The sequence below is a fragment of the Cornus florida genome, unplaced genomic scaffold, assembly GCF_030987335.1.
Source record: "Cornus florida cultivar Cherokee Brave unplaced genomic scaffold, ASM3098733v1 CherokeeBrave_3.0.0_Hap2_Chr11, whole genome shotgun sequence".
NCBI lineage: Eukaryota > Viridiplantae > Streptophyta > Magnoliopsida > Cornales > Cornaceae > Cornus > Cornus florida.
The window spans coordinates 102,605,538-102,621,143 of record NW_026775581.1 but is presented as its reverse complement, the minus strand read 5'-3'; the positions used below and the strand labels follow the sequence as shown (position 1 = coordinate 102,621,143).

General features: G+C 36.1%; 1 protein-coding gene across 1 annotated transcript; it reads left to right on the top strand.

Annotated features, from left to right (window-relative positions):
- Window positions 1-366: 366 nt before the first annotated feature.
- Window positions 367-15,278, top strand: LOC132287178 (uncharacterized protein C630.12). Its single transcript, XM_059789707.1, has 13 exons — window positions 367-571; window positions 4,783-4,842; window positions 4,949-5,127; window positions 5,958-6,090; window positions 9,206-9,302; window positions 12,233-12,292; window positions 12,375-12,475; window positions 12,587-12,615; window positions 12,715-12,772; window positions 12,911-12,985; window positions 13,052-13,209; window positions 13,301-13,567; window positions 14,512-15,278. Exons 1-13 carry the CDS (start codon window positions 434-436, stop codon window positions 14,759-14,761), a joined length of 1,605 nt encoding a protein of 534 aa, XP_059645690.1. The 5' UTR covers window positions 367-433; the 3' UTR covers window positions 14,762-15,278.
- Window positions 15,279-15,606: the final 328 nt, after the last annotated feature.

The following is a 15,606-nucleotide window of genomic DNA, read 5'->3' as shown; positions in this document are numbered from 1 at the left end:
TTTGGAAGATTAATTGACAACTTTTTTAATTGCATTATGGAATTTGAATGGAAATGGCATATTATAACGAACAAGCACAAATTGTTTTATTGTACATTTTTTAACATGATATAAAGTATATTTTTTTAAGACATTACATCTAATTGAAAAATTAAAGACAAAGGTGTTGAAATAGATGTAATGATTTTTTAAAATCACAATAATTTCCCTCTCCTCTTGACAAGACAACCCAAATTAGATATGGTATTACCCGGTTGGGTAATTAACCATAATAAGAAATGGGTCAACAACCTGAGGTCGAAGTCAAAAGTTAAAACAGGACAGTATATATTTATACTCCGAGATATACTCCGTATATATCTAGAGCCTGCGTCGGAGGCAAAAGCGCAAGCACAGAGAGGAGAGGAGAGGAGAGGAGAGAGAGAGAGAGGGGATGTGGAACCTGACGACATTTCTTTGCATAGTATGGGCGGTGAGCCTTCTTTACGGCGAGATGTTGTCATTTTGGGTACCCTCTCTCTGGGCTTGTTCGTGGCCTCATCTCCTCCGATCATCCACTACTCCTTCCAAGGTAACAGCTCAAATCTCTCTCTATCTCTCTGGATGAACAAGTTTTTATTTAACCATAGTTCCATATTGTCATTAATTTAGTTTTTATGGTTGTATTTGATTTTTCACAAACTTAACACCGACTTCTCGAGTCAGATTGACACGCTGTTCTTTCTCAATTGCACTCTTTCTAGTTTTGTTGTTGAAAATTAAGTAAGAATCTGTGCTATAATAATGACAAATCAATGATTTATCAGAACGAGTATATGGAAAACTCTTATCAATTTTAGTACAATTAATGCTCATGTATCCTTTTGTATAATCTTTTGATTTACCAATGGAGTATGACAGAACTCCTATCCGACACTCTATCATCTGTGCTTAGGAAGTACACATTAAAGACTAAAACCCAGAAAATTTATATGTGGAATTTGTTGAAGAGTTGATTTAATGGGATTTAGTGTTGGTAGATGACTTTAAGGGTTTGGTTGACAAGGGGATTATTGCTTCTCAGTGCTTAATTGGGTTTTCTTTGCACTAGTTCGGGTTATCCTGGTCCTAGATTAATAGAGGAAGTTGCTTAGTTGCATGATATCCTTAAAAGTCCTGATTATGTTGAGACCTATAACGAAAACCAATGATCTATTTTTCCAAGACAGGTATGATGTTTCACTATGAACTGATTCCGTAAGGCATGATAGATGCATTTGTATATACTGCTGGGTGCCGGTTGACAACCACAAATATCACAAATTTCTATGTTGGAAGAAGACGATGATCACTCGGTCTTGCTGATATTTGCCAGAACAGTACGGTGTATGGCTGATATGGGCAATGCGAATATTCATATAATTTAACTTGCCTCGATCACAAGCTTGTGATTAATATAGGATACATGAATATTTAAATTATTTAATAATCAGCAAAAAAAAAAAAAAATTATGGTGTAAATCTGTATCCATTGGATGCTGCACATGAGTAGTTGCAAGAACTTCTTATGCGTGGGGACTAAACCAATAAAAGCGGATGAAGCTTTTTAGTTGTTTGCCAAGTACGCCTATAACAGTGCCTCTTTAACAGAAGCAAAAGCAACATGCCCTATTGACCAGTCTGAGAACATCCTTATAAAAGAATGAATGGGATTCTGAAGTTTTCTACTCTCTTTTCTAGCTTTTATCCCACTAAAGTAAATGGGGATATTGTAGTTCATGAATGAGAGCAGGGGCTGACCGATATTAGTAGTCTTACGTGCAAATCCTATTCCATAACGAATTGCTGCAACAAGGCCCTCATATATCAAAATAACCCATACGAGTCCCACAAAATCTAGCATGGCTAAGGTGCTCAAAGCTCAATGGACTATCATGGTCCGGTGAATAAAGCAATGGTCCACTCTCTACCTGCGTGTGTTCTTATCAATTCAACTTTTTGCAAACATTAAATATAATGATCTATGCTGGGCCACATAAGGCTAGGAAATGCAGAGTCAGAAGTATGGCCTTCTTGATTTCATAGCACCAGAGGTAACATAATTGGTGAAATGTGACCGGCATGAGCAATATTGCATCCAAAGCCTTGTCCACAAATGACAATAAGGATTGGCATACACCAGGAGAGACAGAAAACTATTAACTCGCACGAGCTGGGATGCTACCAATGCCTAGATTCCTAATTGAGTGGTGTTTCCTAGAATTTGAGAGTCTGATTCTTCCGTGCACCAAGTTCTTGCCGCCGTAATTCTTCCCATCATTTTGTTTGTTGAATTGTGGGATGCTTAGTGCTTGGTGGCGTTAAGGGTTTTTCTTTAGCTCACTAATGAAATTTCAGTGACAATCACGACTTCAAGACATTTGAGGACGATACACTAATCAGAGATACTATAGTGCCTTTAATTGAAGGTCCATTTTTCAAATTGTCTGCTTCTTATGAGCTCAAATTTGTTTCATTTGAATTTTTGGATTCCTAATATGCTTTATTAAATGATTATTGGTATTATTAACTTTTCTTGCCTGGTGTATTGCCTAATTAGATTTAATGGTCTATGTGGCTTCTACAATGTAATTGCAATCTCTCACCCCATTAATTAGATTTGATAACAAGAAGCTGCCTTCAAGTACTTAGAGTTGTCTACTGGTTCAGATATCTGGTGTATAACCACCAATTCCACTACCTTTCAGATTTTCGTCATCATGTGTGTGTAATGATTCAACAATTAAATTGTTCTGGCTGATCCTTCCCAAGGATTTTTGTAACATCCTCACACTACTGTATCTTATTTTGTTGTGTTTCATTGGATCTTTGTGACCTGCTTGTTCATTTAACGTACTTGTAAGTTATCCTTTATTTAATTTTTTGCAGGTAGGTGCTTCTGCATCCCAGTACACTCTTCTCAGAATTTTGTCATCATATATCTTATTTTGTTGTGTTTCATTGGATCTTTGTGACCTGCTTGTTCGATTTAATGAACTTGTCAATAATCCTATATTTTCATCCTTAAAATAAATTTCCTAGCTTTCATTAGCAGTAATAACTCGTCATATTTACCCTATCCATTATACTTTAGTGTTTTTCTAATTATGCGTGCCATTTTTATACTAGTGGATACTTAAGAATCTACAATCGTCAATCAAGGTTGGAATTTCTGAAGCAGGGCCTTTGGTTCTCTAGCCATCACTACTGCACACTAGAGGTCCTTTTCAGAATTAACAGCTTGCCATCATTACCTTGATGTCAATAAATTGGTCCATTGCGCACATGAAAATAAGCATTGAATTGTCCAATAAATGTAATCAGTCTTTTCTCCTAATTTCTATCAAGTTTTCTCCCCCTCACCCCCGTCTTTCTAAATGAAATTTTCTAGTAAGTTCTCCCCATTATTTATTTATTTTTCATTTGTAGATATGTCAGTTGGTTTGTGTCATCCTGGTCTGCACTTTTGACACATGAAATCTGCTTTGTACATGTGAAAGTGACTATCTGCATCCCTATTATTCTTAACTATGCTCTATTTTTTCATTTGAATAAGCCATAATGCATGTTTAAAGTTTGGAAAGAATTAGAACCTGTGGTGCCCTCTTTTCAATACATGGGAGGTGAAACTGCTAGCAAACCTTATCTGTCTTCTTACCCTTGTGACATAGTCTGAACATGGGACCAGACCTTGGAGGTCCACTGTCTACCTTATTTTTAGCACCTAGTGTCGTGCTACGAGCTACAACAATTTTCGATACTTAACACTCATATGTACTTGTATATGTGTTTATGTATTTTTGTATGATCTTTATTTTAATAGGAAGCAAAGCTTCCTGACTACTGCGCTCATATGTACTTATATATGTGTGTATGTATGTCTTTAAAATCTTTATTTTAATAGAATGCAAAGCTTCCTGAGGTAGTTATCAGTTCTGACATAAAACCTGCCCTTGTATTTACATTTATCTGAATAGTTTTGTTTGCAATATTATGTTCATGTATGTAATTTTACCAACTCTTTCAGTTTGGTCACCCACATCTCATGTTTGCAATAACAAAGCCTTTTCCCAGCTACTTGGGGTTGGCTACACGGATCTTATATCTCTTCTACTCTCTCTCGCTATGTGCACTAATTTATCCACTTAGATGGATGGATGTGCTCTAAACTTAGGTATCAGCTTGTCCGAGAGTGAATTCAGGTATCAATTTGAGGATCATATACAAATTCTTTCCTCGCTTAATGGTTAATTGCCATCTGTAACGCCTTTGGTGCACTTTTATACACCTAAGCCTAACCAGTGAGAGAAATAAGTTTCTAAGTCTAAACAGCTCTTGAAAGGTGAGCGCAAGATGAGAACGGATGGCCAACTAAAGTAACTACTTTGTATAGCTGAGCCACTCCATCTCTTGTATTTTCCTTCATTTTTTTTTTTTTTTTTGGTTTATTTGTTCATTTAACTCTATACTTTATGATTAGAGAATACTCAACGCACATATAAAAATATATATATATTCTCAATCTTTAGAATTTTCAACTGCTCTCATGCTCTTGCTCTCATCTCCCACTCTTGCAGTCTTGCTCCCTCCCACATTTCCATCACTGACTAGCTCTTTCCTCTTCTTTATCCGCCTTGAATATTTTACTCTATAATCTACATGGGTTGCTCTACCCATATCGTGCAAACACCACTTCTTGTATATGTGAATGAAATCATATGCGCAAATATTTATATATGCTAACACTTTTGTTTTCAAATTCAGATTAATGGAGTACAATATCCAAGTGATTATGTGAAAGTCGCTGTTCTCACTGATCCACAGGTAACTATTTCTAAAGAAAGAAAACTACTATTAGTTTTTTTTATATCCGGGTCTGCCTTTTAGAACTCCTCACTATAATACTTGTTTTTTTATTTTTATTTTACAGCTCATGGATAAAACCTCTCTTCATCTTGCTCCAAAATCACTCGCTCTGGAGATTGCACAATTCTATACGGATTTGTTCATGCGCAGAGCATTCATGGCATCTGTTTTGCCTTTCAAACCTGATGTGATACTGTTCTTGGGTGACTATTTTGATGGGGGCCCTGTTCTATCTGATGAAGAGTAAGTCTTGGACTTCTGTAATTCTACTAAAAAAGTAAATTAGCTGTTTATAATAGGTTAGCAGATGCATTTTATTAGTTTACTCTACTAGAAAACTTTCTGTTTCACCATTTTCAGATATTAATAGTATCTTGGAAGAGTTAAAAGAAGGTGGCAATTCATTTTATGTTCTAAATGTATGAAATAACTTTTAATATCTATGTTTTGGTTCTATGGGCTAAGGAGTCATTGGTTGGTGCAATGGATTATGGCAAAGATCAGGTTGAGAAGTGTGAGAATGCAGATTCAAGTCTGAGAAGCAGGCATTTTGTAGAAAACTAGGCCTTTTTGGTTTTTTTTTCCCCCTGGTAATTTAGGCCTTTTTGGTTATTCAGGACTGTAGTACAATAAGTACCTACTACATTATTTGCAACTATGTTTTTTGTAGTGGCCATCGAACCAATTATTAGTTTGGGCATATATTTTTACAGAAGTTATGGCAAGCATCCTGAAGTTTGTAGGTATATCAGATGGCCGGATCTAACATTAGATTGCTTTACTGAATTGGAATGTTTGACTTTTTTTCTTTCTCCAATTGTATTTCTGTATTCCATCAATGTGTATTATATTATTTAATTTAAATATGCTGCTTCAATTGCTATATTTAGTTTCTGTTCCTTTCCCTTTTGGTCCTGATATTAATTTGTGTTGCCACATTCATTACATCACACTGAACTTCTTTCTGCTTTGGCTTATATTCTAGTTTTGGGTGATAAAAGTCATTTATGATTTGGTTGAGTTTCTTATGGTTGTTTTTGCCATGGAAGAATTTGATATGTTTAGGTTAACAGATGGCAGGAATCTTTGAGCCGTTTTAAGCGAATCTTTGACCTGACTATGCTTGAGAATGCAAACATCCCAGTATACTACCTTCCAGGGAACCATGATATCGGCTATGGATCTCTTCAGTCTCATATGCCAAGGGTATGTTAATGTGCTATTCCACAGAATATGATCTGTTCTTGAAAGGTGAAAGTGTCTTGACAGTGTCTATTGTATGTCAGTTAAAATCTAAGCTGCAATACAGTTTACTCATTATTTTTATATTGAATTATAAATTGGAGAAAGTTTTGTCTCTAAATTCCTTGCCCCCGCCTACATTTAAGAAACTTTTTATGAATTTATTTCTATGTTTTTGCTTTGCATTTTTTTTCTTTGGGGGGTGTGTGTGTGTGTGTTTTAAAATCTTTTTTATTTTTAACATTTCTTTCAATTCATTATTATGTGCCCTTATTAGGAGTAATTTGTTCCCCGACTTTAGGGTAAGAAACATGTTTCTTAGGTGGTCTTTTAGTTTTAGGGCATATTCTTTTCAGCTATTTGTGTCTTTTGGAATCACTTGCAATATACATTCATGTGGAAATTTCCATGGTAGCTAGAATCAAGTTTTAAGAGGTACTCGCAGTTAGATATGTGATTCCAAGTCCTACTTCAGGTATTAGGTTAGGTTTCGTTTTATAAATTCAAGTCAAGGAATAAGCCTGTATGAAGTCTCAAACTAGAGCTTTATGGAGGATAATAATTTTTGGGTTTGGAGAGCTTTGATGTATTATATTCACACTTATTTTTCTTCTTCTCTTCTTTGTCTTTTTGTTCTTCTCTTTTGTGATCAGGATGCTTGGAAATCGATTTTGTGCTTTATCTCTTATTTTCAAGCAACCTAGCACGAAGTGCATTAATATTTTTAGTAGAACAAGTTTTGATCTTTAAGAAAATACTTGGTTTATCTTATGTAGAGGATTGGTTATCAAATTTTTGTCACGGAAGATAAATTTAAAGTTTGATAACTAATAGATTGGGTCTCTCCACCGGTTTGTAAAAAATATACAATTACGGCTTCTATTGATTCACATTTTATGGATGGTGAAGGAAGTAGGTGAGGAAGAGGTATCTAAGAAGATAAGCATTGAAGTTGCCAAGATTTCTAATAGCCTATTGGAAGACAAACTGGGAATATCAATATCCTTTATTTCCTTGCTAAAACAAACTCCCTGAATTATACAATGAAGCAAAGATTGATTCATGTATACAAAATTTGACATGGTATTGACTTTATATCTTACTCCTTCCCCTAAAGCATTACAAATATCAGTGTTTTTTTCATAGGAGTAACCTGGGGTATCCAGGTCTTTGCCTCGACTAATCCCCAAGGACCCAGGAAGGGCACCTTCCCACCCCGGGTCGGGTAAGTCACGGAGTATGGCCGCGGAGGCGTAATCCCAAGGAATTGTTTGCACTCAGTAGGAGCCGAACCTCAGACCTGATGCTTCATGAGGCACCAGGGCCAAGTGACCTTGCCCTTGGGGTTAAAAGGGTTTGTGATGTAAGAGGGATTATATCAGTGTTGCTTGTACTTGGGTAGATAAAAGAGTGGATTGAGATCACCTTGAAGAAGAAAAGTTTTCAGAATTGGAGTAGATCTCTTTGACAGCTTGCTGAGGTACCTCAGTGTGTGTCTGTCTTCCTTTGAAAGTACAGGTGGAGTTATTTAATCAAGCACGTCTCCTGATTATGCCATACTAGAACGAGCATCATGAATACCTCTGAGGTAATTGTAGTAGGAATAGGAGGTCCTTGTAGACAGAGAAATTGTTCGCTTTAATAGCTGGCCTAAAGTGCAGGTTGAATTGATAAATTGGCGAACAAACTACAGAGGGTCATATCCCTACTGAAAAGCATTTTATTTGTTGGTGACCATAATATTAATGTCCTTTTGATTGGAGAGAAATCTAACAAGATGCACTTGAAAGCCCTTAGGTCCAACTTGCAATTATCACCATGAACATGAATATAAAAATTGAAGCCAACTACCTTTGAGCGGAAAAGGAAAATAAAATTAGCTGGATGGAGGACTTAAAAGAGGGGTTGGAGCTTAAGATATGTAACTAAGGATATAATGCTAAGAGGTTTTTGTAAATTTACATAGTAAACTTAAATATTGGATATTCGGATATGCTTGATAGGCACATGTCCAACTAGAAGTGATGGACGCACATCCCATCCACATAACCCCCTGGGTTTGTGTATGACACAGCCATGTTTTTAGAAGTGCCACGTAACATAGGAGATTATTACATCAATGAATCCAAATCAAGTGTGAAACCAAAATAGAAAGAAGCTTTAACAGAGAAAGGAGAGTTAAAATAGGCAATTGAAGTGCATTAGATAAATTCAGCACTTGGGCTTTGTCTATGTAACCATGTTTCTTTGCAATGGGGCCTATAGATCATCTAAGATGATGACTAGAGTTGTGATTGGGATTATTTTAACTTTTGTATCTATATACAGTACAAAAAATGTAAGATTAGTAGGGCTGCAAATGAACGTAATAGTTCATGAGCAGCACAGGCTTGGCACACTTACAATGTAAGTTTGAACTCATTTGGGAAGTTAATTAGCAGAGTTCAGCCTATGTATGCAGATCTTCTTAGCATTTTTATATTATGCCTAGAAAAACTACAAGATTAGGGCATCAGTGAGCATTGCCTATTACGTTCAGGTATGTGTGCAAGCAGTATTTCTTATTTAAAGTTCAGGGAAAAAATAAATAACACCTTCCATGTCTTTCTTCTTTGAAACTGCCTGCTCTTGTCAATATTGCATGGCTTAGCTTATTATAATTTCTGGAAGCCATTGCCATTTCCACGTGGAGCTCAGGCTCTTGTTGAGCTCAAACACAATGTCTTAAGCTCGTACAGAGCTTGGCACATGGCAAAGTCACATGAAGCCCATCCTAAGATGTCCACAACTTGGCTTGGTTCATTTCGAGCACTGGGTTAAATTTTTCTAGTTATTTGGGGTCTAAGTATGTAAAGCTGTGACTATATACGGAATGAATTTATTTTGCTTTTTCATGGATCTCTAGAATTTAGTCTATATGCAGATATCTGCACTTTCTGCATGAAAGGCCATCTAAATTTGTACTCTACAGAATATCTCCATCAACACAGTAATTATTGATGCATTTTTTGTTGCTTCCAGTTGTTCTTCCACAATGATATCTTCTTAGTTTATTGTCTTTTGCTTTACCTTTGTATAGGTTACCAGACGCTATGAAAAAGAATTTCATGCAAGGAACTACAAATTTAAAGTTGGAAAAGTTGATTTCATTGCTATTGATGCCCAAACTCTGGATGGTAAAGAAAGTTGCTCTTGACCATAAACTTTTTATCCTGTTGTTTACTATTTTGTCCCCATAACTATATAGAATTTTCTCCAATAGTTTGATAGCTGTTGAATAATGTTTATTGTCTGCGAAGGTGTGGCTGTAATCTGGGGTCTACAGTTTAAGTCTTTATATCTTCCTACTAGCCATATCTGCCTTTTATTCCATGTAAATAAATCCTGTTCTAATATACTTCATGTGCAGAAATTTATTGATGGTACCATAGGTTATCTAAGTCAGATTAGATTGATGGACTGATTTTTAAATTTTTGTTAATTCATTTTGTTTCTTTGAGTCCTATTCTTTACTTTTTGAACCTATTGTGGCAGCAAGTGGCTAGGTTTAAGAAATATTACCCTAACAGTGTTACAATTAACTCACTGGTAAAAATAACATGTTCTGGGAACCATTTTATAGTCCTTTACACTTGAAGTTCATCTTCTTAGTGCTTGCATGCGAGGAAAAGGTCAGGCCTTCACATCTATTTGTCATCCGCTATAAGGCTTCCGGAGAAGATCTTCAAATCCATTGCATTGATCATTCGGGATTTCTTATGGTCCCCGAACCCACCTTTAAGATCCATACGATCAGTTGGTCCAATGTATACTGAAGGATGAAGCTGGCTTGGGTTTAAGAATTATTCCTTCCGGATAACCTAAAAGGTGCAGGCCTACTTAAGAATAGAAATGTTACTTTCTGATTTGAAAAAAGGTTTATATTTTGATGTATAGGGGGATACATAAGAAGAAGAAAACTGGTTCTTCTCTTGAGCCTATTTTTTTTGTTGATCTTGCCGCATAGAACTGGTTGGTAGATCTTTTTTTCTCTGGATCCCACTGAGCTGAAAGACGTGAGACATTTGCAACACGGCCTTCTTCTTCTTCTTCTTCTTCTTCTTCTTCTTCTTCTTCTTCTTCTTCTTCTTTTTATTTATTTATTTATTTTTATTTTTGTTTTTTTGGTTGCATTTACCATAGATTACAAATTCAAATTTAATCAAAATCCAGGTTTTCCCTTATAAAGCGTCTGTCCACCTAATATGTTTCATGCAGTAGTCTCTGGATTGTGATTATTGCTAATGATTTCCTTCTTGTTGATAGATTTATGGGCTTTCTTTTGGACAACTCACCCTTTGATGATGAATCAACTGTTTGGTGTATTGGTTGGTTCTTATTATGTTATTTTTCATTTCGCAAAATCACGAGAAGCCACTTTGAGGTTTGTTTTGTCTCAAGTGGTGAGTTGCAAGCTCCCATAATTGACTTGCAAAATTCTGTCATTGCAAGCTTAGAATTCTTTGGTGATAATAGCAGTTTTAATTGGTTTCATGCCATTAATAACCTTTGCTTTTCATATGTATTTTTCCCCTTAATTCACCATGCGATTCTTCTTTTATCACATCTCTTTGATCTAGCTCATTTTTTTCTTTTAGTTTCTTTATTGTGGTCCATTTTTTAATTTGGGAATTTTTTTTTCCTTTGTAGCAGTTTTAGCCCGCATTCTATTTTTTGTATTTCCTGTTTAGGCATTCTTTCATTTCAGTCTGGCTACCATGTCTTGATTGTAGTAATAAGCTGTTACATTCATTTAGTGATTAGTATTTTGTTGTGTTGTGATGAGTTTCCTAATCTTGTTCTTGGTCACAATTCCACATTCATTACACATAACAACTTAAACTAGGGTATGCCCATTCAAAATAAAGTTCTTGAACTCCAATGAATTAGTGTCTTAAGGGTTGTACTCTAAGTCGCATAAAGTGGATGTGAGAACAAAAGCAGGAGCAAAAGCATGAGAGCTTTTAACAATATATATATTTTTTAAAGCGGGAGAGTTGTTAGTGCGTTTGTATGCTATATATATGTGTATTATATTATTCACAAACAAAGACGTGGTGTACTACTCTACCCCTTAACATATTGCAGCAGGTTCAATCCTTGAAACTCGCATTATGGTAGTTAAAATTTCATATTACACAAAATGTGCTGCATCAGGTCAGCTGGATCCACATGAACATGCCCTCTATCTGGATTTATGCCAAAGAGTGATGAATCCACGGATTTCTGGCAGATTCGATCCGAAGTTGCAGATTTGCTCTCGAAACGTGGGAGTGGCTACTTCCATATGCGAATCATTTGTGCACTGAGAATGGTCAATTTGTGTGTGGTTCCATTGAAATTTAAGTGGGCATGGGATGTAACTTGGGAATTTAATCAGTGTCTTGTGTATAACATCATTTGAAATGAATGCATTGTCTTCTGTTGCATAAATGGGTTTTTATTTTTTATCTTGTTACTGTACTTGTCTCAAATCAGGAAACTTAGGATTTCCCTACACACTCTAGTTTCTAATGATGCCTCCATACCATGTAACTAACTTGTGTCTTCAATTACTATTTGACAGAGCCAACTGATCAATAATATCCCTGAGATGTCTACAGACACACTAGATATTTGTGATTGCAATTGTCAAATGAAATAAACATATTGACTATGCACCACTAATTCATTTTACATCTTTTCTCTCAAACTTTCCCCGTCATTCTAATTCTACTTTCATTTCTCATATATTCAAGAACTTAACTTTTGATAGCCAGGAGTGGAATGACTAAAGTCTTCTTGCTAATTTCTAGTAATTAAGGTAAAATCCTTAGTTATCAAACTGTACTTCTCATAATAATCTCATATTGATAATCATCGTCTTAGATTGACCTCTTGCAAGTCATCTAGTGGGAGTATTCTCCTCTTTACTTCTGGAGTACCTTGCATTTGCATGGGATTTCAAGTGTTTCATTCTGCTTACAAATGCATATAGGGTTGTTTTTTTGGGTTCTGAAAACCAATGAATTCTTCTGGCCGGGGGTTATTTTAAAGACTTTGATGGCGAGATATATCTTATTTACAGGGCCTTCACAAGATAGCCTGACTTCTGCAACCTGGAATTTTGTCAAAAATGTTTCCAAGGGTATGAGATACAACTTCATACATTGTTGAGTTTGCTCATACAACATGATAATAACTCAGTAATGTCCTTTGTGTTCGTCTAGATATTAATTCAACCCCAAGAGTTTTATTGACTCATATCCCACTATTTCGGCCCGATGACACTTTTTGTGGTCCAAATCGTTATTCCCCAATTGTTAATCAGGTATGATTTTCTTTTGTAGTTTTCTCACTCTAGTTGGTGGGGGAGGGGGGTGGGGGGTGGTGAATCATCTGTCAGTAGTTGTACTTACTAATATTTGTTTATTCTATTCAGAGGGTTCGTGCTGTTCGTGATCAAATATTGTAAACTTCTTATCTCCTTCTCATTGGGATTACATTAGTTTGTATGCTTACGCTATTGATTATTGAGGGTGCATTTTGACAATTGATCCACTCGTATAGGTTCCAAAATTATATCTCTGAGGGAAAAACAAACGACTTGCTGGATTTGATCAGACCTGTATGTTTCCTTCTTCCCTCTTTGATGCATAAGTAAAAACAGAAAATTACTATTGAAAAAAAAAAAAAAAAAAAAATACAATAATAAAATGATCAAGGGAACTTTACTTTTACATGCATTATTTTGTGGTTTCTGCAGGTACTTGTCCTGTCTGGTCATGATCATGATCAGTGTACAGTTACTCACATGTCTAAGTACGGCCCTGTAAGAGAGGTAAGCACCTGATAATTTTGGATTACTTTTCTGTTTGTGTGATATTTGATTGATGATATTGTGCAGCATACTGTAGGGACCATAAGCTGGCAGCAGGGGAATTTGTATCCTTCTTTCATGCTGTTATCTGCAAGTAACCATTCATTTCCAAATGCATCCAGTCTAGAGGATGCAATATCTACTCATCTGTGCTTTCTTCCAGTGCAAACATTCATCTACATATGGTAATTTATCATGTTGATGAATAATGGGAGGTCGTGAAAATATAATTTCTTGTTGGCTATTATTCTGAACTCCATCTGCTGACAATGTCAGGTACCTTTTTCTGTTTCTTCTGACTCTTCTTGTTCTGCTCCTTTGGCCAACAAACGGAATTGACATTTCACATCGTTTTGGTGGTCTTGTGGGGCATATAAGAAGTCTAATTAATTGCCACATTTCTGGAGGTGGAGTAAAAGAGAAAAATGAAGATGAGAACCATGACTATGAGATGATTTGGGATGCAGAAGGATCAATGCACCTTATCAAGAAAGCCTCGAGGGCCCCCACTACAAGTTCAAGTGAGAAGGGTTCTGTAAAAAGGTGCGTTTCAGTTGTTTAGGCCTACTTTTGGGGCTGGACCTGTGTTCAGTTCTCTACTTTCTGCTTGCACTTCCTTGACTGATCCGTGATAAACAACTGTTCCCATGTAAAGATAGTATTTGAAAGTCACACTCAATGAGATGTGTTAGGAAAAATAAGTAGGTGCCATCGGCACTCATATAGGATTTGAATGTCACACTCAATGAGACACATTGATGTGTTAGGACAAGTAGTCGTTCATCTATTTCTGTTCTCAGCATAGTAGGTGCAAGCATCGGCAAGCATACCTATCAATTCATAAACTTCTTTATGTCCGTATACATACTTATATTGTGATGTAATGCTATACAGTTCGCTTGCATCTTTATATCCTTAGATCCTAATATTGGAACAATTCCAGCAATCTGCTTGTATAAGGTTCACTCTCACGATTCACCGACTATAGAAGAAATATTTTGGTTGGGCCATTTGGGTGGCTAGAATATATCTTTGGTTTTGAACATTGATTGATTAAATGGATGCACCTGCTGGAGACAAAACTAAGTGGGTAAAAGAAGAACAAAGAAAAAGAAAAAGGAGAGAGGTAACTGATTGACTGAGGTGAGAAGATTGGGATGAAACAATTTTTGTAACTCAATTTGGAGCTTGGAGACAAGATGGAGAGGTGAAAGAGAGAGATTTTGAGTGCTGGGCTTCTAGAGAGGAGACCTCTTAGTGCAACCACCTCAATTTGTTGACACTCAGAATAGTCAACATAAATGTCCACGACCGCCTTTACTAATTTTCCGAATTAATTTTGTTTCATGTATTTAAAATTCCTGTAATTATCGCAATATTTTATTTATTGCTGCTTCTATCCTTGTGTGATTATACATTAGTAGGAATTACAGCACCAAAAGATTCAGTACTGATAAGTTATGCGATCTTCTTTCCCCTGGTTTCAGGGGCAATGCTGAGATGCGATCAGTAGCTAAAAAACATATTTCGCTGGAGATGGATGGCTCAACGCATGCAGATGTTAGTGAACACATGGGAATGGATCCTATGGCAAAGTTGCCAACTAGATCAAACAAATCAAAGACTAAAATAGTGATCCGGAGATTGGTTCGTATGTTTCGATTGGTTACAGTCATTGCTGCAGTGAACGTTCCTCTCTATGTGATGTTGCTGTTCAAGGATTGGAATGACAAATGATGTCATATTCGAACATTACCAACTTGATTCCCACTTCAATTGCTACCTGCTGAATAGGACGGATGGGATAACAGACTAGAAGTTCAGTGCCGGTTTGAAATTAAGCATGTAAGCCTGTTGTTGCAGTCTGATCATCGTGCGATATTTCTGTATTTGTAACTATTACCCAACAACAAATAAATTTTCCTTGAGCAATGATCAGATGGGATCAAGCTCAAGATGTTGACAAACTCGAGTTGATGTGTCCGTTGTCTGTAAGTTCTCCAAGCTGAAATTTTGTCATTTTAATAGGTTTCTTTTTCTAGTCCCAAAAGCTGTATTCTGTTTGTTGTTGTTCATCCAAGTTTTTGAAGATAGGATTTGTCCAAACATAGGATCTAAGATATCTGCCACGTACTCTGGCTGTCCCCATGGATTCTGTTGTATATGTATTTTATGTAGGTCTGCAATGGACAGTTTGCATGTATAATGTAATTCCATCTAAAATCTTATGTTTGACCTGATCCGATTTTAGAAATGAATTTGCAGCACCAAATGTTGTATGAACAATCACTCAATATTTCGTTTTCTTACAATTACAGTCTTATTTTATTTTTTATTGTATCGTTAGGTAAGTGGGCTCAAACCTTACTCTTGCACCATGGAAACTTCAACCTGCAACCTCCCATATCAAAAGATGAGGTGATACGCTTGAGCTGAAGCCTCAAGTGTTAATTGGTTTCTTTCTTAGTTGTTGACTTATAGTTTGATGTTGAATTTTTATTTCAATTAGGTTTATGTTCTTAAATAATTTCTTTTTGTTGGGATTTGCTTTGGCTTGTATGTACTCTTTTGAACAGGAATCT

Excerpts from the sequence above, each read along its gene's own strand:
- LOC132287178 (XM_059789707.1), top strand. The coding sequence starts at position 434 with ATGTGGAACCTGACGACATTTCTTTGCATAGTATGGGCGGTGAGCCTT. Across the intron at positions 12,476-12,586 it reads ATTCCCCAATTGTTAATCAG|AGGGTTCGTGCTGTTCGTGA; the intron begins GTATGATTTTCT and ends TATTCTATTCAG. Across the intron at positions 12,986-13,051 it reads AGTACGGCCCTGTAAGAGAG|CATACTGTAGGGACCATAAG; the intron begins GTAAGCACCTGA and ends GATATTGTGCAG.